Source organism: Notolabrus celidotus, chromosome 12 (genome assembly GCF_009762535.1).
Source record: "Notolabrus celidotus isolate fNotCel1 chromosome 12, fNotCel1.pri, whole genome shotgun sequence".
Lineage (NCBI taxonomy): Eukaryota > Metazoa > Chordata > Actinopteri > Labriformes > Labridae > Notolabrus > Notolabrus celidotus.
The window spans coordinates 31,032,229-31,059,225 of NC_048283.1; the positions used below are offsets into that span (position 1 = coordinate 31,032,229).

The window sequence follows — 26,997 nt, forward strand, 5'->3', positions numbered from 1 at the left end:
AAGGCTAGGTTGAGTTCAGCATTTCCGATGTGGCACCCGCCAACAATAGGCTTCAAAACTCTGCTTTCAGAAACAGATGGGTGACGTCATGGATACCATGTCCTGTTATTATACAGTCTATGGTTAAAACATAATTTTAGCGAAAACATGCAAACTGGGATAGCTTTCAATTAGCAACACCACTGACCAGGAGGACTTATTGATTATATAAACATCACCATTTAGATCCTACATTGCTGGTAATCTACTGCAGCAAAGTCAGCCAAATGTAACCCCTCTACAAAAAGTTCAAGGGTTACTGTCATCGACAAATGGTATCGCATATCAAGGCATGAGGTTGAAAGCAAAGCACTATCCATGCACTGTATATAGTTTCTCTTTCTTCGCTGGGCTATTACAAAACAAAGATGACATCAGTCGTCTGTTCGTGGGCACAAGAAAAAAAAAAGGCATTTTAAGAGAAAAAAAGAGCCCTTCTAGGTTCTGAGCTTTAAACACATGAACATACAAGTGCCGTCAAATGCACTAACACAAAGAAACACAAGGACACATATAGAAGAGCTGAGGCTCACAGTAATGCCACGAGAGCTGCTTTCTCTTCAGGCCATCAGTAAAGGAGAGAGAGAGAGGAGGAAGTCAAAGACTTGGGGCTGAAATGGAAGCAGCCTTTAATGCCAAACTGATATGTAGTTTTTACTGGGAGGACCGTATGCCTACTGTAACTCCACCATTAACGACATGTTAAGGTTGAGGGTCAAACACACACAAATGCACGCGCACACATGGCTGGTTAGCCTTTGAGGGAATCAGTCTCGCTCCGTGAACATGAAAAGACCCCACATGTCAGTGCTCTGCACAGGCTAGCATTTCTGTTAAAAGTACTCCATCTCTTCTTTGTTGCTCTCTGACTCCTTTCTTTACCTTCCCCATCCTGTCTGACTGCCGAAAATGGACTGACCGATGAACCATGTATATGTTATGCATATCTTGCACTATGACATCACTCTCACCTCTGCATGCACCTCAATGCCACCTCAGCTGAAGGACTATCGCACTAACACCAGTATTCTGTATGCCTTTCATACAGCCAAATATGCAGTGTTTCTGATAACACCCATCAATGCAACAATTCAAAACAATGAATTATGCCCCACCCCCAAAAAAAAGTTTTAATCAAGTCTTCTCATGTGCAACAGAACAGAAGTGCTACATACTTCCTATGAATGTAGTATGCAGTACATATTGCTTACTGCTTACTGCTTACTGCATACAGCGTTTGAAGGTAGTATGTAATATGAATGTTCTGTTGGATCTGTTATGCAGTACGCTGCACCAGGCGTTGCTGGATTTTTGGTTTCATAAAAAGGAAGTAAACAATATCCAAGCAGCTAGCAAAACTGCCTCTTTTACCCCTTTTGGACCGAGGCAGTATCAGGAGCTGGGGTTCAATTGAGAACCCTGTTTTTCTTGTTTGGACAGTGAGTGAACCGGCACCCTCGTCCTCCAGAGGGGGCGAGGGGCGAGGGGCGAGGGGCGAGGGGCGAGGGGCGAGGGGCGAGGGGCGAGGGGCGAGGGGCGAGGGGCGAGGGGCGAGGGGCAAGGGGCAAGGGGTGGGGTTGCTGTGAACAAAAACACAAATCAAACGTGTTTCCACCATTGTCCTGCAGCAAAAAAATAAAAAAGACTAATGGATTCCAAGGCAAAGCAGTGGTTGGCCGAGGAGACAAGCCATCATTGTTATGAGTGAAAGTTCGCGCAAGTGCTGCTGAGAAAAGCGTTCACTTAAATCTGACGTCATGACGTGCCTCTTCCATGTAGAGCAGGAAACTGGGTGAGAGAGTGGGGGATTGGGGCCGCAGGCTGGAATCAAACCCGGGCCAACCATTATAGGCGCACCACTTAACCATTAGGCCAAGCCCACACCTAGAATTGAATCATTTTCACAGACTTGGTTACCTGTGAGATGTGTATCACCTCCGTAAGAACTGGAAGTTACAAGATTCCCCAGCGTTTCTTTCCTATTACTTCACTAAATGTAGCACAGTAAATGACGGTAATGCACCTAAAAACTGAGTGCCGCCTGTCATATACGGGGAAAAAAAGAAGCAGGACGTTAGTGTTGTGCATTGTGGGAAACAGTACACAAGAGAGAACGTAGTATGCTCTTGTTCCCATATTGCACACTACAAACTGAATTATGTCCAAATCATTACGTACTACTAGTATAGTAGTGAGCCAGAGAGTTGTCTTGTGCTGTCAGTGTTTATATGTCAAGGACAACTACTGACTGAGAGCAGGGAGAGAGAACTGATATAGGTAAATGATGACATGGCAGCTTATCGAACAACAACAGTGCAATGCAAGATAATAGTGTATTGTAGCAAAGTGCTCATCAGCAATGAGTTAGCAGAATAAAACAATCATAAAAATCAGTACTCAGGTTTTCAATAGTTACTTGGTATGATACATAAGCTGAAATATCAGTTATTCTGGGGGAAATCACATTATTGAAACATCCCGAGCTGTAGCAATCTGTTACAAAACTTTAGCAGAAGCAATTTCATGTGTGTCTCTGGCCTGCAGCAGTGGCAGCAGGCCTGGGGCTAAGGACATTAGCCTGATGCTTATCTGGCAACACAGTCCACTGGTACCTACCGGTTTTCTTTCTCACCCTTTTTGTTTCTTTGTTCCTTTCTCACTCTCTTTCTAATGCTGAGATATGATTTGGTGAGGCAGAGAGGAGCAGAGAGGAGAAGAGCACATCAATTCAGCCCTTACCGCTGTCTCTCTCACACTATTTATCCCCTTTTCCTCCACTTTATGTCTCCCTCTCTATCGCCCTCTTTCCTTTCTCTCTCCAGTGTGCAATCATAATAACCCCTATCTTTGATGCCCAAGCAATAAACCAGGGCCTCCCCTCTTCCTGTGCACATCTCCCTTGGCGAGGACAAAACCAATAAAGAGCTGGCTTAATTACAGCTGCTGAGTGCCGCCAACACCCGGGTGCAACACCATGGGGCTGATGGTGGGCTGAGCGTGGGCGAGGTGTAACGGGATGTTGGTGGAGAGGTGGATTGTGTAAGAGCTAACAAGGATACAGTTTGATTTTCAGACTCCTACACTTGAACCCTCAAGATGCTACTTTATAGTACTCACAGAGATAAAAAAAAAAAAGAAAAGCAGAGGTGATTTTAGCCTCAAGGCTGGCTGGGAAAATGTGGGTAGGCCTTGCCTTCAGCGAGACACTTAACTCCCAGAAGTTCAAGTGGAGGCACACAGTCAGCTTGACTTTGCATCTGCAAGGTGTTCATGTGTGATCTTACAGAGTCTACAACGCGGACAAGGTATCAAGGCTGATACATCCCAAAGCACAAGTTTTCCAGACTTCCAAGAATCATGGGAGGGACTGCTGTAGAACCATGTTCTTATCTCTTGTTGTTTTCTAGGTCTGCAGCATGTTTTCTCCTCCTTCCCTCTTTTTTTCCCCTTCCCCTTTCCTCTCATTTGTCCCCCTCGTCTTTCCCCCAGTTCTGTCACATCAACATGAATCTGGGACTCCAGGGGCTCAGAGTCCCACAAGCTCCAGCCAGCGATGTCTGCATCCTCTATAGCTCTGTCACCATGGTGATAGATGTCTGGGTCTTCCTGCCTGCTCCTGGTATAATTTCTGTCTTTATCTTTCTGGACAAAAGGCTGCAATGCAAGAAACCTTCCTTGCATGACAGACTTAGAAACTGAAGTTTGATAAAGTTGCTCAAAACCTTAAGAAGTAGAAACGTTATTTCAATATGTGATTTGGATTTTGATGTCGTACAGAGGTGCTACAGGATGAATGCAGAGTGAGTCATGTCAGATTGTATCTTAGCCATCAACATGTTTCAGATGGATCTTTAATTATTGAATGAAGGCTCTAAAGCGGTATTAAAGTTCAGATACATCAGAATCCCAATCAGAAATACTATATTTATCCCTGGGGGGGAAATTCAGTCATTACAAAGCTCTTATAAACAGTATGTAAGAAAGTCAAAATATTAATAGAAGAAGGAATAAAATAAGATATAAATACGGATTAAATGAAATAAAATAAAATAAAGATCAAATAAAATAGAACAAAATAATAATGAAGTATATACAGAAGCGCAGAATAGTTAGAATTACCTATGTACAAAAGTGCTGTGAATGAAGGTAATATATACAAGGATGTTTAAGTGGCAGGGATATTGCATAGTGTATTGTACTGTTATTGTACGGTTATTGTACAGAGTACAGGTTATAGTTCAGTGATCAGAGGGAGGAGTTGTACAGTCTGATGGCCACAGGCAGGAATGACTTCCTGTGGCGTTCCGTGGTGCATTTAGGGGGAATGAGTCTTGCACTGAATGTGCTCCATCATTGTAAGCTAGAAGCAGTTTTAAACATTCCCCACTGAAGAGAAGACGGTCTGCACATGTGCAGAGCAATTAGTCAGTGTAGTACCGACTATGAGGGCAGAGCAAACAGGAAGTAAGCCAGCACATATAGGAGATTTGACTTAAATATTGCTGTTAATATGTGTGTGTATGTGAGTGAGTCTTGTGACAGATGTAGATTTCCCAGCAAAATAGGGTCTAAACATAATCAATATCTACAAAAATTTGATTAAAAAATACATTTTCAAAAGTAAGTTTTCAAAATCTGTTCAAGGGAATAATGCTCAGTGAACGCACAATTTGAACAACCTTTTCTTTAACTATCTCAGTCTAAGCCGGTTTCAGACAAATAAGCTGTTTCACATGAAGTTCTGAGAAAGCAGCTAAAATGTTGGTTCATAGGGAAGAGGTTTTACATCTCTCCTTTTCACAGAATTAGCTTTACAGCACTTTTATATCACATTTTCTGTACTGTATTCTCTGAGGTCTGGAGAGATTGTGTTCTGTGTGACAAATGATGGACAACCAAGATGCTAAAAAAGCTCACAAAATTTGCGAATCCTAAATTAAATTTCAACTACAAGTCATTTTGTAATTTTGATACTGAGTTGAAAATTCCAACATAATGCAGGTGCTTAACCAGAGTAGTCAAGGTTGTATGCCAAGGTGAAACCTTGTAAGATTGTATCTCCAGAAAGATCAAAAATGGTCTCTTGATGGAAATCAACTCGAGCACATGACACTCATTTGATCCACATTCCTGTCTTACATCTGATGTCATTTTGTAATGAATACTTAAAGCTATTCCTGTTCCAAGAGTTCTGCTACCATCAGCATTCTCAGATTGGGAATTGGGGGCATCATCATTTCTCCTCCTGATCACACATCCCATATCACTATGGTAACCCCACCATGGAGAAAACAAGTGATGAAGGGTGTTTGAAGGGAGAAAGCTAGGAGGTTCCATCCTCAAGTGTAGAACCGACAGTGGTTGAGGTGTGTATTTTCTCCTATCTGTGACTATAAATATTGTATCGCACATATAAACTATAAAATGAAGAAGTGCACAGCTGAGAATTATGCTGTCACTGCAGAAAGACAATATATGAAACTGTGGGATGAAGTGAACAGCTGTGAGTGCAAGGATGACTCACTGAAGTCACACCCAAGACTGTGAGGTCCGTTTGGAATCATTAAACAGCAGCAATATGGGTTTTATTTAATATGCTGGATCTGAAACACTGTGCTGCTTTCAATGCATCTGATCTATGCAGAAAATCAACTGCAGCTATTCATAGCCCACTTACAGCTCACTATTACGCACTTTGAAAAGGCTCATTGGGGGAAAGACTATATGTGAACTCAATAAGGTTCCTCACAAGACTACATACACCAGGCACACAACAGACACAGAGTGGTCACAGGCATTTCAGGAAAGCAAACACAAAAAAAGCTGCCATAGCTGGTGTGTTTTTATGTCTTTGAGTCTGTGTGTGAGTGCGTGGTGGAGGCGAGTTGCAGTTTAAATGTAGTGACCACTCAATTCAAAAAGATTCAGGCCTTCTAAGAACAGATCCCCGCACCCCATTAGGACCTCTGCTGACGCACACATGCATAATACATGGAAGCTGGATCTAAAAGCATATAGCCCATTAGCCGGCCTGGCCTCTGCAAGCAAGAAACACAGAGAGATAGAGAAACAGGCTCACACACTAACAGCTCTGATCGAATGGACAGCCGAGGTAGCTAGTCACTGACAACAGCACATGTTCGCAGAGTGTTGTGTTGTGGTTTTGTAGCAGTGGTTCTTCTTACAGACCAAGAAATGAATGGGAAGACATGCTAACACTAACCTCAGCCTTCAAGGATTTGTATTACAAATTAAGATCCTCTCTCTCCCAGTTTGTTTAGAAAATTGCCAAGATGTTTTTCAACCAGGTTGCCTGCTGGACTAGTGGTTTAAGCCTGCTCCACATAAACAGAGGCTGTAGTCCCTTTTGCAATGGTCGCTGGTTCAACTTCCAGCCACAACCCTTTGTCTTCTCCCACTTTCAACCCCCCACAATACCTGTCTCTCTTCAGCTGTTCTGTACAATAAACACAAACAAACAAATAGGAACCAAAAATCAGTCACCGCTAGAAAAAATAAGTTCAATTTCATCAGTCAGATGTGATGATTGCTGGATCACAGTTTCCATGCACATAGCCCTTGTTCAGCCCTTCTGGTGGCTGAGTGTTCTGGCCATGTAATTTGAGGTGGCAGAGAGCCCAGCAATGCTGTAAATTATTTCTGACGGTAGGGTGGGGGACAAGAGGAAAAGACTCAGAGTCCCTAGAGACAGGCAGTGCATGGTGTGGAGATACAGGGTATTTGCCTATAGCAAGAAAAGAAAGAGGCCAACGTGTTCTCTCAGCCTTACGGCTACAAGAACATCAGTTTGTTTGCAAGTTTGAAGTCCTCTGCAGTCTGCATAATGTGTCTAACAGCCATGCCTGGCCAGAAGTACAGGGGCCTCTCCGTGGGGGACAGAGCATTTAGCAGACTAATCATAATATGCTCCAATGCATCTAAGTGAGATCTCTCTCTCTCTCTTTCTCATTCTCTCCACCACACTAACACTTCTTTTTCCAGCAAATGTTAAAACACATGTTCAATCAGTCGGCTTCTTACAGCCTTACTGTGGTGATACTGTTATTCATACATGTTCAGAAAGTGTCTATGATTAAGACAGTATTATAGAGTAACTGATCTGCTCTGTAATGAGCAGGTATAACTGTGTGTGTTTATGTGTGACAGTGTGTGGGGATTTGTGGGGGGGTTTTATACTCATTTCCTGATCTGGACTCTTTCAAAAATGTACATGTTCCCTCCTCCTTTAGGTACAGCAGCAGAGGCAGCACAGCACACATGCTGCAGCAGCGGTGCGCTGGGGCATACACACACGAAGGCTACGCGCACATGCACAGTCACACCTTGGCATGGTCACAGTCAACCCAAACGTTCCCCCCCACTAAAAGAAAAAACGCGGTACATGTGAGCCGCGTCAGCTTCCCCAATCGGCCCCATCATCATCCAGCCAGGAAATATCTGCAGCAGCCACATACTGTAGGTTGTTATTACGTAGGCTGGCTGCCGATCGATAAACGCAACACCCCCCACCCACCACCCCCACCCCCTAATACTCGCTTGACATACCAACGGGGAAGCCCTTCCTCATAAATCAGGGCATTTCTGTACAAAGGAATCACTCACCCGATGTTGCTCAACGCCTGCTCGAACAGCTCCGTCTGCAATATGTTCTGAGGCGCAGAGAAAGCCCCGTTGAAATGTGATAAAACCGAGCTACAGAACTGACGCAATGTCTCAAACTGCATTTTCCCCCTCCGTTTTCTTTTATCCTTAGTAAATGATTACCCTTTTCTCTTTCACCAACAATACATCCCAAAGCCTGCGCACTCTCCGGACGCCCCCCTCCACACATAAACCTCCTCAGTATTTTGTAAGTACTATCTCCAGGGGCGCATTAAACGCACAGAAGACGCCGATCAAGTTCCATATTTCTCCTGCCGCTCCTGGTAAAAAAGTGTCCTCACATGAGCCGCATTCCGGGCGGGATCCCTCTGTCATAATGCTCCGGACTTGAAGCGAATAAAAGGAGGTAGTGCCGGTAACGAGCGGTTTCTTCTCCTTGCTGTGGCAAATATCTCTTGGTGTGCAGGAAGAGGCGAAGGGGCGCCCGGAGGAGAGGAGAAGAGGAGAAGCATCCTACACGGCATCCAGCAGCAATAGCAGCAGCAGCATCCCTTACCGGTGCATCCGCTGCTGCCTCACACTCAACTCATATTCCGTCGCATATGAAGAGCACACTCTCACTAACGCACGCACACACACAAAAAAAGCGCACTCAAACACAGTGTGGGGCTGATATGCAATCGAATCGTGCACACCCTTTGCCATATCTCTCCAGCCTCTCTCATGCACTCACCAACGATACAGCAGGGGGAGACGGTGCTGCCATCAGGTTATTTTTGTTTCTACATATGCCATACCACCCGTCAGAGCACCACTCCGTGCTAGTAAGCCACTGAAGGGTGAGTGTCTATCAATAAGGGACCTAAACCTCTTAGGTTTCCCAAAGGGTTACTTGTGATCCAACACGTTTCAGTTTATTCTGTCAACATTTGATAAGATTCAGTTTATCTATCTATCCATCTATCCATCTATCTATCTATCTATCTATCTATCTATCTATCTAATGACATTATCATTTTGCTTATAATAACTCACTGATTTGTAAAGCATTTAACTTAAAGCTCCCTTTCTCATCCCTTTAATCCCTTAACTTGACACTGACATGTTTAAAAATTCAAAATGTTTAGAGACAAGGCACTTTTTTTTTAGTCTCATTAATGTCGTAGGGTCATTTATAAGAACAGGTTACCTGTATATTAGTTATTTTTAGAGCATGCTGGTGTGAATAATATAAACTCTGTTCTTTAAGGGTGTCAGCAAAACTGTGACAGAACCAGTGTTTCAGGATACTGACATTGAATTAGTTAAATGAACATCAGCCTTCATTAATTTTGTTTATTCCTGTGTCAAAATCTGTTCTTCAAAAATCACTTCCAAGAAGATCTGTAGATGTGAAAAGCTTTTTATATGTGTGACAGAGCACACGATGTCACTGCCGCTGTCTGAGGAATATGTTTGGAAGAAGTTCACTGTGTTTTCACATCATCCGTGTCACTTATTTAACAGTTAACGCGGAGTGGCACATTGTGATGACTCTGTTTTAAGCACGCGTCTTTGTCCCAATTCCATCACACACTGACCCAGTATCTGTGGTGACAACATGCACTTTCTTTGCAAAATAATTACAGGTCTCACTTAGAGATAATCTGAAGATACATTTACACACTTTCTCAGTTAGTTTTGCGTTCCATGTTCAGAATAGCGGCCGAAATCTGAAAATGTAGCCATACATTTAAATAATCTCACCTTAAAAAACTGTGAGAGCCTCTCTCCCTCAAAGAAATAAACATGTATTGCCTCACTTATTAAGAAGATTCAAATAGAGGAGTTAATAGTCGTCAACATTTTCCAGCTTCTCTTCTCTGACATTCTTGTATGTTCACTGGCTTTATATTGTGGAGGATTCATCTCATGCTGCACCGCCAGAGGTCAGGTAAGTAGACAGGAAGGCAGGTATACTTGTATTGAAGTCTGTGAAACCGTTTCTCTTGGTCAAATGAAGTGATTGGACAGACTTTAAGGCAGCCTTGTATTACTTGCTGATGAAATACATAAAAGTGGGGCCCGTTTTGGTCGACAGTGACCTCCAGGGCTTAGAAGAACAGTCAATGTAGAGTGGGCAAAAACTGCAACTCCTCTAGTGGCCAATTGAGGGTGGTTCCAAAATAGAGATGGTCTCCCTAAGTCCAGAATTAGACATGTTTGCAGTCTGGTATAAGAAATAGTTTTGCTCTCTGCTTTTTTTTTCATTCATGGTCATCTTGAGTGACAGGAGGATGGTTTTAACTGTCTGCTAGAAGTCAACAAAGTCAGTAATTCAGTCACTGGACCTCAGCTCCCAACAGTGTGTGTCTTGTTGCTGCCTTTCAGGATTTGTCATGCAAATATCAGACATGCAATTATCAGACAGATGTTATGCCTTATTTGTGCTATTTCTATGTTAGGCTTAGCTCTAACGCTCACCCTACCTGGCTTGTTAGCCTGAACAGTGTTTGGCATACAATGATTTATGTGGCAAGTGCCATAGAGTCCCGATTGTTGTAAGCTTTTCCCTATGGAGAGAACAGCAAGCTACTGTAATCAGTTCCCCAGTAGGGCTGTTCACTGCAGGTGAGCAAGTCCTACTCTCTTCTTTATTCTGATAAACAAACTACCCTGGTCAGCAAACTCCACAAATAGAATCCTATTCTGGTTACTACCTCATGATGGAAAGGCAGATTTGGATCCAATAAAGAGATTTCACAACACTCAGAGACAGAACTGACCCAGTCTATGGTGCGGACAAGCTAAGTTGCTAATTGCTAAGTCGGTATCGCTTTATGGAGCTTTTATTTGGGGATTTCCGCTAGGTGGCAGTGTGAATTTGCACATTTATATTTAACATTTAACATTTAGATTTAACAATCAACATTTCTATTTAACATTTCTATTTCTATTTAACATCTATATTTATACTTCACATTTATATTTAACATTTATATTTAGCATTTGGATTTAACAGTGACTGAAACGGTTCAGATTGAAAGGTGCAAGTCCAAGGAATGTTTTCTGTTTATTAACAAAACACTCAAAATAATTAAATACCAAAAAAGATCTAAATAAACGATAATAATGAAGATGACAGTGGCAGTCAACAAAAAATATTCAACCCCACTCACCCTCTTTGAATGCCTCCCGCCACCCAACTGCAGGTAGATAAAGGTAAACCACACCCATGAACCCAAAACCATAAATGAAGAAAACCGTAAAATGGAAATAATCACAATTAACAAATAAGACACGAAAAACAACATTATGGCCCCTACAGTGACTGTAACTTTTAACTTAAATATATTTTTCACAACCAAATTAAATTAAGAAGATCACAAATATTGCTCTAAATGTGATTTAAAGAAGTGACTTTTAAAGTTTCACACTATGTTTTTATGATGTTTTGAAGCTTCATGTGGAGAACTGTTGCTGTTGTTTAATAATAAATTACAATTTTCATTGTTTTCACAGGCACCTGGTTGTAATACAGCTTTCCCTCCAGACAGTGGCTAAAAAGCTTTGTGCAGCATGAATTAACAGGTGAAGAAAAATGCAAACTGCATTAATAGCAAAATAAGAAGAAAACATTAGTGCCAGTCGCTGGAAATACATGTGTAGTGGTGTGAGATTCAGAAATGGAGATTATCAACTGAGCATGGCTGTAGAATATAAACATACATGCTACACTGCTGCGTCACAGAAACACTGGCATAAAGGTTAAGACAGACGCTGCCAGTACCCACTACTAGCAGCAGCTCATCCCGCTCCATTACGAATAATCGCTGAATAGATTCCAGTGATTACTGAATAGTCGTTTGGCTTAAATGCCCATCCCTACTCTCGCCCACCTTCTTGCCCTAGTATGATACAGCTTCCGAATGCCAACATGGTCACAGCCAAGTGTCATACTAAAGACTTTTCAAACCAGTGGTTGTCTTCATGGTGGCTCAGATCAGGCTGAACTGAGACAGTCTTGAATTGACTCAGTAATGATGAATTAAAGTGTATAAAGCTATATCTCCCTAGACAGTGGCTGTGCTGAGCTCTTAGGGCCGGTCCAAGTTGGGTATTTGTTCCGTCTTCTTATAACATTTTTGGCAGCCTGAACGAATCTGCTGTTTGGCTGAATATGCTTTAAAAAATGCAGAATGTGTGGAAATTTCACCAGTGAGTGTGTTCCAATCTAAGTGTAATCATTGTTGTTTCATCAGCTTCATCCAACACTGCAGCTGTCCCAGCGTATCAGTGTGTTCATTCAAATGACACCCCAGAGAACAAGATAAATTAGAAACCTGTCCAAGTTATTTCTCCTTATAAATAGTCTGTCAACTTTCCCCCCTCCTCTTTCCAGCAGAACAGATTCAGAAGTTAATTTAAACATTCTTTAAGATTAATGGAAGTGGGTTTTGGTGCTTATGCAGCGGGATTTCTATTTATGGACTCTCTGCTATCCATCATCAGCATTAACCCTCGGATTCTCTAAAAGTCTGTTTCCTGTTGTGTCACTTTAAATGTAGGCTTCGCCAAAAAAAGATTTGCTCCCCAGTGCCATCTCCACCTCCACCAGCCAGGCAATCAATTAAAACACAGTGGTGATGGCTTTTACTGGAACAGAAAGTGACTGGATGAATGAATACTAAGAGTAGCCTGATCTATAGTTAGTATTATCATCCTTTAAAAACATCTTAAAGCTGCAAGACATTTGAGGACAAGATGGATAATGTGCTCCAGATGCATTGAGAGAGACTTGTATCCTGCATCACCCTTTAGAGTTTATAGTCGTTTAGCTTTGCTTACAATTTGCAGTTACAGAGGATGCTCTGCGCTTGATTATTGCACTGAGTGGTGTCTAGCAAAAGTATAGAAACATAATGGATGATGTTTTAGAGAAGGGATGCACAGAAAGAATTTCACCAAGGCAGGGGAGAAAAATTGCACCTATGTTTCAGAGTTAGTGTCACATTTTCACAGCAGCTTTACTACACTGTGAGAGCAGTAAATGCATACACTCATCCCCCACTCTCACGCCTGGTTAATGTGCAGGTGTGCTGTATGTATCAATCAAAACATCAATTTAAAGCAAATTATCAGCAATTAAAACACTTTTTTCCCCATGGAGTTCTCTCATTTTGCTGGTCCTAAGTGTATGAAGAAGTAAATACAAGGCCGCAGTTGCAGTGAGGACATAGACATAACAACTTGTGTCTCCAAGCTTACAATGAGCACATACTTGTGCATGCTGGTTTGTCTCTTAGCTAAAGTAGTGCCACACTAAGTATACATTTACAAGAAACAGGGACCAGAGACGTGGGCTGGATTGGGATAGAGTCAACACCACTTCATTTCAGAGTTTGCACCCCATTGGATGGCACAACTCATGCCACATAGCAATTTCCCATCTTCCCATCAAGAAGTCTGATCTCGTGGGCAGAGGGGACCAGCAGAGAGATAAAGACATCTGTTAGCCTGTGGGCTGTGCCTGCTGTGACGCACCAAGGGTTATGGAAAACAAAACCTGATATTACAGCCTTACTGTAACACAAGAGAGAAAGAGGGGGCGTGTTTGCTTCCAGAGTTTCACTGCTGTCAATATGACTTTCGTCCTTTCTCCTTACACATCAGTTTTAACGTTCCGAACTGAAGATAGTTTAAGACAATTTGGAGTAAAGCCTGAATAAACCTACTTAGATCTCTGAAAAGTTGAGTCAAGTTTAAGTATCATAATCTTTTCAATCAAATGTTAAGTCATCTTTCACTTGAGATGGAGCAAACAAGGACACGAGAGAAGTCTTTTGAAATAGATCACTGCCTTACTGCTGTGAAAATACATACAGTGTGCTGATTTTGACTACAAGCTGCTCCTCCTCTTCTTGGAGGAAAGAAGAGGAAGGAGCCCCCATGTGGACATCAAAGCAACTTCCTTATTTGGCATGAGTATCAAGAAATAGAAAACTGGATATAAGGTTCACAAGAAGCACAGCATGTCCGCTTTGTCTTCATCTGAGAGTGTGCCATCCAGAGGGGGGCATTTGGTGCATAAGACAAATTCCAAACAAAGTTCTGCATTGCACTTAGGCCTACTCTTGTTTGGGTTTTTTTTAACTCCAAAAGCATGATGATAATGCTTTTTCTCAAGCCTTCAGAGTCTGGCCTTGGCCCACAAACATTCCCGAGGATAAATCACTTATCTAAGTACAAAAAATGCACTTTCACTAAAAGGTAGAGACTGTATGAAATTCATTCCAACACTCTTCATTTTTCAGCTTCCTATATTAGCTTCAGTTACCCGTTTGAGATGATATGTGCTGTGTGCTTAATATGTGCCTGTATGTAATGTGTAAGAGAGTGGGTGGATGGCTGTTGTAGAATTGCTGAGTTACTGTCTCCTTTATAGGCCTCATGTGCTGCATGTACAAGTCGTTTGATAAGAGCCTTGACTGGCTTGCAAGTAGACATTGCTCTTAATCTTAGGCACAAGAGGCTTCATTTTCTGCTGTCACTGCTAATTGTTAAAGGCACTCAGCAGTTACATGCAAGCACCTTCATGAAGCGGCATCATATGTCAGTTCTTTAAAACATATGTCATCTCTCAGTCAAACAACTTCCAACCAAACCCGTCAATCAAAATCAGAGTATTTCAGGTGAAGGTGCATGCATTTCTAAACACACAGAACTGACCTGTCAATGGGTGTGTCTGGTCCCGAGTACCTCAGCCCCGAGCCGTTGTCAAGGGACGCCTGTCTAGGCAGGAGCCCGCCGTGAGGTCTGCTTCTGTCTGATCCTGGTGTCAGGTCCCCTGAGGCTCCCTGGTAGGGGTAAAGGGACGGGTCCTGTAGTTTGGCCTTCTTGCCCTGTGGCCCACCCTCAAACACACCCCGTACTTGACCAGGCCCCGAGCCATAGAACCACGCCCCCGATTTGGTGAGGATTTCTTGTTGTTTTCGGCACAAGTTGCATACCCACATAACCTACAGGGAAGAAAAACAGGTGTTAATAGTTTGGAATGGTGACTGACAGGCTGGTTGTCTTATAATCTACAATGAGGTGTGATGGCATGATTTGAGTATTTATGCAAAGCTGTAGCATAAATGTGAAGACTTAAGCCTGGTTTATACTTCTGTGGCAGCCGACGTGGACGTGAGAACTACAAACTTATGCATCAATGTGTCCAAAACGCTTGAAAGCTGTGTGTTGTTACTGATAGTTGGGTCGCCTGTTTCTGGTTCCAGTAAAATTTCTGCTTGCTTTTTCACAACCATTCTGAACATATTATGTTAATTTAGAGCTGATACATGTTGCAGTTTATCATACAGCAATGATTACATTGACGAATAGAGAGGAGACATCAGAGGAGATGAAATGTACAGCCAACGTGCAGCGATTCCAGAAGTGCTGTAAATGCAGGAAATACAATGCCGTCCAGCGGACCAATCACTGGGCTTTCGGTCTGCATTGTTTTGATGCATAGTTACATTTTGTAGGAGGTGCAGGTGAGGATACGTGCGTAGGCATCGCAGGCTATAGCATTGATTCGACGCAGAAGTATAAACCAGGCTTAATGCTGTTGCTTGTGAAAACGTTGAAACACCCATAAAATGAAGTGTTCAGAAACCAGGAATCATGAAATAGATTTAAAGCCTGTGAGGAACTTTGGGTTTGCATTGATTTGAATACATTTGTGGATAAAGTGGTACATTTGATCTCTCTGTAGGCAGAGTTTTCTGATGAAAATTCTCATCCAGCTTTATTTAACAGCAAAAACTGTCACTTATTGTTCAACTTTGGAGTGCAAAATATCAAAAAGTATTTCCAATATTAACAAGCTGTTTCCAGAGTAACTCACTTTGGCCTGCACCACTGTCGCAGCAGTGGATGCAGGAATACAAATACATAAATAAATGATCTTGGTCACATAGTCCCATAGAGGCATTTCTTACCAGCTAAAAACTCCTCACAGGAACTTTAAAATGAATTTAAACTTGAAGAAAAATAAAAATAAACCTTTGCATTTCACCCCACAGCAGCAGTATTAGCACCAATGACAACTCATGGTGATGTAGCAAACGGTGAAATAATTGAACACATGCAGCAGCCTTTGATCATAGGTAAAGCCATATGGCTGGGGTTAGTTTATTTTTATCAAATCCTGAGACTGTGAGTCAAAATAATCCCTGTAGATTCTTCAGTGGAAGGGAGCTGTACTGAAGGTTACCATGTCCCAAATAAGTTTGTTTTTCTGTGTTAGATTGCAGCGCATTACTTTAAAATTATTGTTTCTGGATGGAACACTGGAAGAGTGCAGAGCCAACATGACAAAATGACTGCAGATATCATTCACACATTTACAAAAGGTACAGTAGATACAGTTGTGATGCTGTGCCTGTTGTCTGATCTATACTGCAGCCCAAGCAGTTCGCTCACCACATTAGCCTCATAAATCCAGGAGCAGACAGAAGCTTTGATCACCACACACACATGTACAAAGACACACACGCACACTACAAGGTAAAACTCAGTGACTCAAGCCATCCTGCCAGGAAAGCATGTGGTGATATCATCTGTCTGTTTTTTTGGGCAACTTGCACAGTAGCACATCTCTCTACTGTCTTTCAGTTACTTATCAATGTCATGTATCGTCTACTGTGCAAAGGATTGTGGGTCAGATTAGCCAGAGAAATCTACCAGTGTGCATGCTGCCAAACCACTGGATTATTATTATTCAGATTTTATTTGTACAGGGACCATATACAATATTGAACATAAATGTTGCCATTTACATCTGCAGTCCCTTGAACACAAGATCCTGGTATTTTTGGTTAACTGCATTTGCCATATACATGTATTAGCAAGCATATGTAATAATACGGAGGTATGGGTATTGGAGTGTGCTTGAGAAGACTTGGAGCTTGCCAAATGATTGACAGGCCAGACAGCCTGTAGCGCACCCAAGAGCTACAGCAGCCCCCAACCCCCCACCACACTCCCCACCTCTACAGTCTCAGTGCTGAGTCAGTGCATTACTGTTATTAGTGTGAGGGAGCTCTGGATACTGCCTTGCCAACCGTCAGTGAGTTTGTCGCTGGCCACTGAATCAAACACTGACTGATATGTTATTTCTAGATTAACTGAACCCGCTTAGACGTTGTTGCTCTGTACAGGTACTGGATGCAGCAGTTCAAAGACTGGATTTGCAGCGCAATCCTAAACCACAGCTGCTTATCTCAGTGGATGGATGACCCCAAGCAAAGGATGGTACATAGCTGCAACCACAGACAAATCAAAACTTAATCTGAGGGATTGGCAACCTGTAGCACGACATGAATGGTTTTTGAACAAACACATAGATGGAAATAATACTTTTGTATTGGCTGCTTGTAACCTTTATAAAATATAAAATCAACAGGGTTGTACTTGCTGACTAGCAATTAGGAATTTATTTAATGTAGTGCAAAAAATGCTGCACAGTCACACTGGGTAACACGTACTAGCTTTTGTGATATTGACACATGAAGCCTTTATGACCAGCTATCAATGTTTCAAATAGGCTATCATTTTGCTGACACACAATGGAAGAAGCGAGGCAACAAATTGCGCTTTATGTATCCCAGAGGAGTATTGCTCGCGAGGCTACGACTGACTCTTTAACTGGGGTCATGGTGAAAGCTTTGGCATAAACCATGAGTCATCAGATGAGACCCAGGAGCCACCAAGGTTAGTTTTCCTGCTAATCAACCACACACCACTTCATGCACCTGGAATGTATGAGCATGCCAGACACTGCAAATTAGATCCAAATAATTCTATGTGAACAATTTCAGTATGATGAATCCTCTTCACGTAGAGTATTCTAGGGATATACTGTACCATTAAAATGCATTTGGAAGTTTGAGCTCTATTAATAGGATAGATTATGTAATTAAGGTTAATTATTCATTCTGCTTCTCTCTTTTAATAGGCCCAGTTTGCTCACAGAAAACTGCACCTATGACCTACATATTTACCCCTCCAAAGTGCAATTAACATAAAGTCCTTTTTTTTGCAACTCCAAGTCTGCCAATAATAATTAACCATGTTCACATTCCTTGAACTCTCCTGGACTCTTTTAATTTATCAGTGAATGCCTAATTGTATATTAGCATTAAAAATGGCAAATAATAGTGTGCATAAGTCCTGAAAATGTTGAGCTGACTGAAGGTTAAAATTCAATGTTTGGATTTGATTCGCACTTCGGATGTTTAGTGTACTGCTGTGCTGAAATCTCATAGGTCCAAAACATTGCATGTACAACTTCATTTTGAGCTTGATGAAAGTACATTTTGGGATTATTAAAAGGGGTTTAAAGGCTACACTGGGCCAAGGGGTTATAGAGTTTTATCAAGCAATAGAGAGTATTAGCTGTAAGGTTCACATTCTGAGAAAGAGTAGCCTACGCTCTCAAATCTCAAACATTCATAATCATCTAGTTGTGCTGTACCCAAATATAAAATATTCAACAGTAACAGAAACATGCTGTTTCATTCATCACACTTTTTTTCAGTTTTTGTCATGCAGCATGAGGCTACCATGGGAAGCAGCCCAAAGACAGTGAGAGCTCAGCCCACACTGATAGGAAGCTGAACCCCTCATTCTCCGTTAAACTACTGAGACTTCATAATAAATGCATGTATGCAAAATGGCACATGTGCAGGTCAAGCAGCTGTATCAGCCAGAGGTGTTAACACTTTCATTGCAGCTTTTCTGCTCAAGACTCTCCAAACACACACACATACACAATCACACACACTCATACACACAACCCTTCACCCTAACTGTTCACGGCTGAGCACAGGCAGGGGGTTGGGGGCTGCAGCCCTGAGGCAGGGCCATTTCTCTCTGTTTGCACATTTTATAGTCATTGAACCTCCAGCTAAAAATAGAAAGCTAAAAACCGAACACACAACCACGGCAGGAAGATTTATACTCTATTTAACGTGCCATAGGCTAGGAAACTAAATTAAGGTAAACAAACATCCAGTGCCATTAGATCAATATATAATTTCGTTTCTATTGTTTGTTTTTTTGTTATACCTTGTCAGCTTGAAATGGCTTAAAAATCTGCACACAACACTGTCACTGAAGCACACCATCTGATGGAAAACATCCATCTATCCCAATTTGATGTGTGATATTTGGCCTTGCTCATCAAAACCATTTGATCTGGATTTTGTAAACAAACTTAACATTTTTCATATTTTTATCACACATTACTTCATAAAAAGTCATACGCTTCTTACAACTGTGCACTTAACATTTTTTTGACTGCTCCATTGAAAGATTTCTTGAGGACCCATGCTCACATACACAAACCAACTGGATTTGCACTGAGCTCTCTCTTGTGGCCATTAAACTACACTACAACATTACTTAACATAGGCTCCAGAGTGAATCAGCAATATCCTTCCAGGCATATCATAGTTTGCTCAAATGGAAAGTCAGCTCCAATGTTAAATTTAATCAAAGGATGTTTTACATCCATTCATTTTGAACTCTCATAACAATATATGCATTATAATTACTGACATTATTCTCCTGATTTCTAAGAGAGGGCCTTTGCACTGATTGTCACCTTTGACTGTCACATACATTTTATTTCATAGTTAAGAGAAACAACATGGGCATCCTGATCGGAGATACTAAACAAACAGAAAACTAGAAGTCAATATTAAGGATGGCACGCTGCAAAATTGATGTCAGTGGCCTGTCATGGGTGTCCTATTGCTTTGGTGTTTTTCTCCTTCACCTGAACGAGAACCTGAACCAGGCGAACTGAACCACTCATTAAAGACTTATTGTTAGAAGAGTTGATTATTCCTGAGAACATTCGAGCCTGTCACGAGTTCAGTTTTACTCTGGCATCAATAAAATCTATTAAGTGTAGAGCAGATAATTGCTACAACTTGGAGCTGCATTAGTGTGTTCTGCTGCATTGACGGATATTGCATTTAGGTAGGTCAATAAGTGCTGCATATCATATAGGTGGAAACATCCTTGAATAGGTAATAGGTGTAGGCTTCTCATGACTATAATGTGACTGCAGATATTTCCTACATTACATAGCACAGCGTAATAACCCCATGTCAACAACATACATGGATCTTTTATAATTAACTAGATGTAGTTGTTGTTGTTTCTGTCCAGAGGAAGCTGCACATGAAATAGGGCATTTGAGTCAGTTGTTCAGAATAAAAAGTTTACAGGGCATTTTGGTGTGATTCATTTGGCGGCCAATGAGGATGAAAGTTGAGCTACATTCACATGCTCCAATGGTGGCTGCACGTGGTGAATTACATTTTAATGAGCTTCTAATTTTAGTGTTCACGCCAGTAATAATAATAGACTTAATGAATATTTATGCTCCTTGTTTGAAGTTCAGAGACGTGAGGGGGAGAGGGGGGTACAGTACAAAAACAAAAACAAGGTGTTACAGGGAAATGGTGTCTGTCGCCCCCCCTCCTCTTTCAGACATAACCGTGTCAAAATTTGAAACAGACATGACGCTCATTTTTTGAATCAGTCGGTAAAATAGGCTACTGCGTAAAAACCTCACAGTGACATACATTCTATATCTCCGTATGGGCGTATGCGACGTTAGTGGTTCCCCAGGAGGGATTTCTGTACATTTTCCCCGTGCGTGCTGAAATGGTCACATTTCTGGCAAACAAAATGACCGTTAAAAAGGCGATGCAGTCACAGCCTCACACTCAGCTTACCCATGGTGTCACTGGGGGAAAACACTGCCCCTGTGCAGAAAGACCGCAGTGTTTAAGTCTTCATAATGTGGTGACGACTGTCCGCAACTGGGCTCCAGAAAAATGAAGAAACTGCCGACCTTCAGCACCGCGGACAGCTCCAAGTCCAGACAACAGGCTGCCTGTCGAAGAGCAGCTGCTGAAAACACTGTGAAGGTTACACCGGGGACTCCACTGACCATATCCGATCCATTAAACCAACGCGGTGTTCTTCTTCTCTGCCTCTCTCAACAACGCAATCACAGCAGCCAAAGTCGAGTTAGAATAATAACGAAGTCCCAATCTTCAATCGTCGCACTGGATCCATCAAACCGTGCAAACAATCCCGTACTCAATGTCAGTGGGTCTACGGGGACCGAACATGTGAGCCGCGCAATAACGCATCAAATCACGTTATGTGTCCCCGCACCGCTGTATTAGTTCATCTGTGATATAGAGTCAGAGCTGTGCCGGAGTTGATGAGACCTCATTACATATGCGGCGCGTCCCAGCTCTCCTCCAACAGTCTAATAGTCAGACAGAAAAACGCGGTTACGCAGAAAACCGAACTGGCACTGCCTCTCCTGTGATACTGTTAACAAGCACATGCAGTAATTCCCGACTCAGTCCGGGCTGTGACCATGACTTGGGCTTCAAAAGAAAAAGAGAGAGAGGGGAAAAAAGCACAGCTGCTGTCGTCGCCATCGTAAGGTATTTCTCTTCTTGTTATCTGCAGCAATGTGAAGTCAGAGGTTGCAAAATGTGGACCTGAACATGTCAGGAACTGTGCTGCGTTCACTTACGGTGGGATAATTCCTTAAAGGGCACTGCTACTAGACTATTTGATATTTCCATCCGCCTAATATCTAACAAACAGGCAGGAAGATGAATATTTATGTCTCCAGGATGTCCAGAGTAGAAACATATAATGCTAGCTGTAGCTCTGGGGCTGAAAATGAATTTACTCCTATTTTCCCTTTACTATTTTAATGAAATGGAACACACATCATGGTATTCTCATGAACCACCTTGATATGAATACTATATTATTGCTTTAAATGGAGTGTAACACTGCATGCAGTACAAACCTCCAAATATTAGTACTGTATACTGGTAGCCAGGGGCGTTGCCAGGAATTCTGGGCCCCCTGAAAAGATATCTCAGTGGGCCCCATCACCACAGCCAACCCTACGAAATATAACATTGCTGCTATAATACTGGTTTATTTGCAACAAACAAACATATATGCTTAAACCTATCCTGGTTAACTGACTCAAATCTAAGCTATATATCAATATTATTTTTTTTTAGAATTTCTCTAAATGTAACAGCACAATAATGACCTTCAGACTGTCCACCTCTGTAAACAAGATTATTTGAAGCCAAGTGACTTGTTGAATAACAACAAGGGGGCATTATTTGGCATAATCTAACCTCATGAAGTCAAATAAAACTCTAAAAGCCTACAGTTTACTTTTAATCAGATTCAGCCACACCTGATGCTGTGAAAATATGACAGTGGCCATTGTTTAATGCATAGACAGCTGTTTAAATCACACTAATAGCCCGTTGTATATGCTTTTTTAACGTGTTAATCATGCATCCACATTGATAGATGACTGCTCACGGTCTGTTCCACAGCCGCTGTCCACTCAGCACCCCAGGAGCTGCCTGCTGCTGACAGACAGCTGCGGTCCAAACGTAAACAGAGACTCCCCTTTTTTCCAGAAAGGAATTCTGAATGTTTGTTTATTTATTCAGACAATTTTAATTATCTTGTTGCAGTTATAACAAAACAAAAGCGTAGTAGAAAACACACTTTATTTCAGGCCTTACCCACTTGGGCTCGAGGTAGTCAGTCCCACTTTCCCCCCCACTACGACACCCCTGCTGGTAGCTTTAGATGTAGTAGGCTGATTGGGAATGTCAATCCTCAAAAAATAAAGTGAAATACAGTGTATGCTGTTCACTGCATGTGGACTTTATGGTACCATAACACTAATAACAATCCATGATGCTAAAAAACTCAAGAACCTATTCAATATACCACAACATACTATTCCCTAAAATGCAGTTTAAGTTTGAAGGGGGGCCTCTAAAGTATTGTAGCAGGCTACTTCCCCTTCAATTTAACAGCAGAAATGTTAAGGGGCCAAGAAGTACATGTTTTGTCTTCAAGCGTAGCTTTAATCACCACTGACATCCTCCCTGGAGACTGTAGACTCCTCAGGCTCTTTTTGAAGCTGAAAATCTAGGGGAGCTCCACTTATAAAAGTATGGGTTCTGGAGGTTTCATGACACACATTTAATCTGTATAAAGAGTCACTCCACATTTTAACCCATTGCTTTGCAGTTCAAGTAGAAGCAAAGTCACATGGGTGAACTTCCTGCAATCAAAAAAAATCTATCTGCGTTTCAATATCTACGTATTTTTCAGCTTGTTGTAATAAGGTAAAGTGATGTAGTGTGACTAAACATCAAATGACACAGACACTTCACCAAACATGAGTATTAAGCACAGCTATTAGCCATCAATGGGGGCTATCTTTCCAAGATACATACCAGATGCTTTAAAGACCAGTGTGTAAGCTTTAAAGCCATTATGTGTTTGTGTTGCAAATTTCAAACAACTCTCCTTTAAATTATATAAAAGAAAAGACCAAATGTTCAGGTTCATCTGTTATGGGCAACTGCAGAAACATGAAGATGCAGCATACTGGCAGACTGCACATAAAGACATGCTCCCTGCATATATATATAAAGAGCTCATTCTAAAGTAACAAAAACACAAAGACTCATATATTCAGTATGTTACTCATTTATGAATATCATATTCAATATCCGGCAATATCAGACCCTGGACCTGAAGCTCTAAGTCCCTCCTTATATTAATTCAGCAAACTAGGCTCTTCTAGCCACCCAAGACACAGAGAGCTGTAAATATTCAATGCTGTTTCTCAGAACAAGATCTCTCTCGCCAGTACTGTCACCATCTGTGACACAGGGAAAGAGTAGACGGATGGAAAAAGGGCAGATTTCACCACCGCCACCTCTTTCACTGACACTGCTCAAGCATTCCTGACACAAGCATTCAGACAAGCTAGTCGATTTTAGCAAATTGCGGCCTGTTGTTTGTGCAGAGTAGTCAAAACTTGTGTCCAGCTGCAACTACAAGCAGATAATCAATATTACAACGTGGGGTTCTGTGTGTTTTGTACTGGAAATCTTACATTTTACAGTGTCTAGTTCTCTTTATTGGACAATGCTGCTTACATAAAACAACATTCACAGCATCAATAGAAAAAAACACTTCTTGCTGCATTTCTACCAAAAGTTTACGTTTTTAGAAATATCCGCAGATTCCCTTTTTAAAGAGAAAATAAAAAGCAAAATAATCGGTTGTGAATAAAGAGACTCGGACCAAACAAAGTGACATTAATCACTCATATATATTCATACGGTTAATTTTTGCAATTCAGCCCATAGATGTCTCATCTTAACAGGACGGAGCTAAAGGTGGACCCCTGCCTTCACCCTGACCCTGTTTCATCCAACAGCCCCTGTCAGAACCAGAGATCCCGGACTGTCTTACCAGATAAATAGAGGACAGACAGTTTATGTAAGAGCACAGAGATCCAACCAACCTCTTTTTACCCCCTTATGCCCTCACAGACTCTTCCGCTCTTGTCCATAATAGCTTTCCATTTTCTTTGACTGACTATGATATCTGTACCCCTCTACCCCTCTCAACGATATATGTACAAGCTATTGCTTGGATTTTAAACTTATTCCAAAAGCACACATTCAAATATATTCAAAAAATGGTAATACTGTCAAACCAAATACTATACACAATAAGATTAAATATTTTGAAGACAATAAAATGTATATCTTTGCTTTTCAGCCTTTGAATAGCTTTCACTTTCCTGATACAGGCCTAAACGCATGTATTTTTCTAACCACTTTTTAACCATTATCACAGTGTATTTCATTTCCCATCATTTTACACTGAGAACAGGTTTCCATCCCTGTTCTATAAATGTTTTATAATTTTCTTTGAGTTATTATTCTTGCATGTAAGATGCTATAAGAACTCTATAATCTTATGTTTATTCAGGTGATATATGAGATGGAGAATTGACCTTTATTGTAGGGAGGACAGGGTAACACTAGGTAATAGTGGGTATTGCCCTGGTGGCATATCCCAGGGCCTCTCTGCCAATGTTCCCTGACTATCCATCGCCAGCCTGCTGCCACTGTTATTACTCAACACCATCTGTACAACAAGGTAACTGATCTTCCAGCTATTATCTAGCGGTGAACAATAGCAACCTGTACAACTGAGGTCTTGGCAGTTGAGGAGCAGCAGGGCAGAGGTATCTCCTGGTGCCTCTGGTGCTCCATGTTTGGATGAAACCTGCAGATAAACAACCTTTCTACGATGCATTCAGACTGTTTATTTACTGTTTTATAATCAACAGCAAAACACAGTCAGGTTACAGATCAGACAGCTATGGGAAATCTATGTTAAATATGCCAGAGGAAGATAATGTGACCCTTGTGATGTGTCCATCTGGTTGTCTTTGTAACAGATAGAGATAATCCTTTAGGGTATTCAATGCTGCAATCAGTCATTACTGCTTCCTCTGTCTGATTTGTATTGCTCTACCCTTTATTACACTTTATTACTACTTTAGTACTGACTTGGGATAGTCTGGAATAGATGCGGTATTTCACACTAATCCAAATGTTTCTACCAATATCCTGGTTAGACGAGCTTTTCCCCCTACTGGTTTCTGTCGTCAGAAATATAAGAAGAATTATATCTGAATAGCTATGGTACAATAATCAGATAATCTTTAAGAACATTTATTACCTGGCGCTCTCACTGATCTTCCGGTTGTGCAAGATGCTTGATTCTGATTGGTAAAAAAAAACCTTGACAATGGTTATTAACTTTCACCAACATGAGCAATGTCAGAAGCAAACTCATCACACGTCATGTCAAATCAATCTGCGGAAAAGAGTCCCGACACATTTTGCTTTTGCTTTTTGATACCATAGACCAGGGGTGTCAAACATGCAACCAATCCAATCCAACCTGTGGAACGACTTTGCAAAGTGAAAAAACTACAAAGACATTAACTGCAATTTTTCAATAAAAGTAACTACTATCTCAAATTTTTCCTCTTGGGGTCACATAAAATCATAGTGCTAACAGAGCGCCTTTAACGGTGCTCCGGGACATTTTTTCTCAAAGCACTATAACATGATCCAGTTAGCACTAAAGTTTACATATATGTAAACTTGTCACAGTAGGAGCGGTGGATCCACAATCTTCGAAAGGAGCCACATATTGTATGCGTGCTTACCATACATGTGGGTGCTTTACAGGTGCACTCTGTCACTACTAACACTAGTACTACAGCCCTGCATACAACCCTGTTCAGCAAGCAAACTGTTCATGCTGGAGCTGAGGGGTCCAAAATAATCAACTTTACCTTCTTCATTATTATAATCTCTGTTCTTTTTCTGTAAACATTACACTCTGTGTCAGGTAAACCTGTGTGTTTGATGTGTTGGCAGCAGGTTTCAGGGCTTAAAGAGTAAAATATTCTGCCCCACTATGAGACTTATCATGTTGAAAAATACAACAGCTGTTTTTGGAGAAAGATAGTTCATTAAATGTGAACATTTTCAGAATATACTTGTACTTTTTTGTACTAAAACAAAGGGAAACATTTAGAGTTGTCATTATTCATAGGTTATTATGTTATGATTTTACTGGTCCGGCCCACTTCAGATAAACTCGGGCTGTATGTGGCCCCTGAACTGAAATGAGTTTGATGCCCCTGCCATTGACCGTGAGGTGAGGTAAAACAATGTGGCTAAAACATTAGTTTCAGTTAGCATGCTAATACAGCAGGCTAAACAACATGGATATTTACATATTGGATCCTGTCCAGCAATCCTAGCAACGATTGGAGCAGGTGAGCGCATCTTAAGGTTACTGATCGCTGCAAAGAAACTTAAAGCATGAGCGGTGGTGATGATAGCAGCAGTGTCAAAAGTTGACTTTTGCCTTGTTTGTTTTTTTAAGGTGTGTGAAGCACAGAGCTCAGAGAAGAAGGAGAGCTGAATGAGGACGGTTTGATGTTAAATCGACCCCAACAGGCAGAGAAGAATCCATCACCATGGAACACTTACTGCCACTGGGACTGCTTTTTGAAAACTGTATACATAAATAATTTTGAATCTATAAAAGAATATTTCAATCAATGTTTTTTTGCCAATGTGTTTGTATATTAAGTTAGGCACCAGTACATACACGGGTTAATTTATGGTTAGCGGGTAGTTATGGGAAATAGAATCATGACAGGGTGAGACAAGGCAGAGGGGCCTTGTCTACCCTGCTAACCATGCATTATCCCTTACATAACAACCTATATTTTTAAGAGTAAGGTCCATTTAGAAAAGCAAACAATATGCTTACAGTGGTGCTTCTTTAATTTGGTATTTCACATACATGTGTCTTGAG

General features: G+C 41.4%; 1 protein-coding gene across 1 annotated transcript in view; it reads right to left on the reverse strand.

Moving 5' to 3' along the window:
* Window positions 1-26,997, reverse strand: part of rims2a (regulating synaptic membrane exocytosis 2a) — a 170,845-nt gene that overhangs the window by 110,693 nt on the left and 33,155 nt on the right. Inside the window, exon 3 of the mRNA XM_034698543.1 lies at window positions 14,371-14,660. Within this exon, the coding sequence (XP_034554434.1) occupies window positions 14,371-14,660 (290 nt within the window). The remainder of the gene's footprint in view (window positions 1-14,370; window positions 14,661-26,997) is intronic.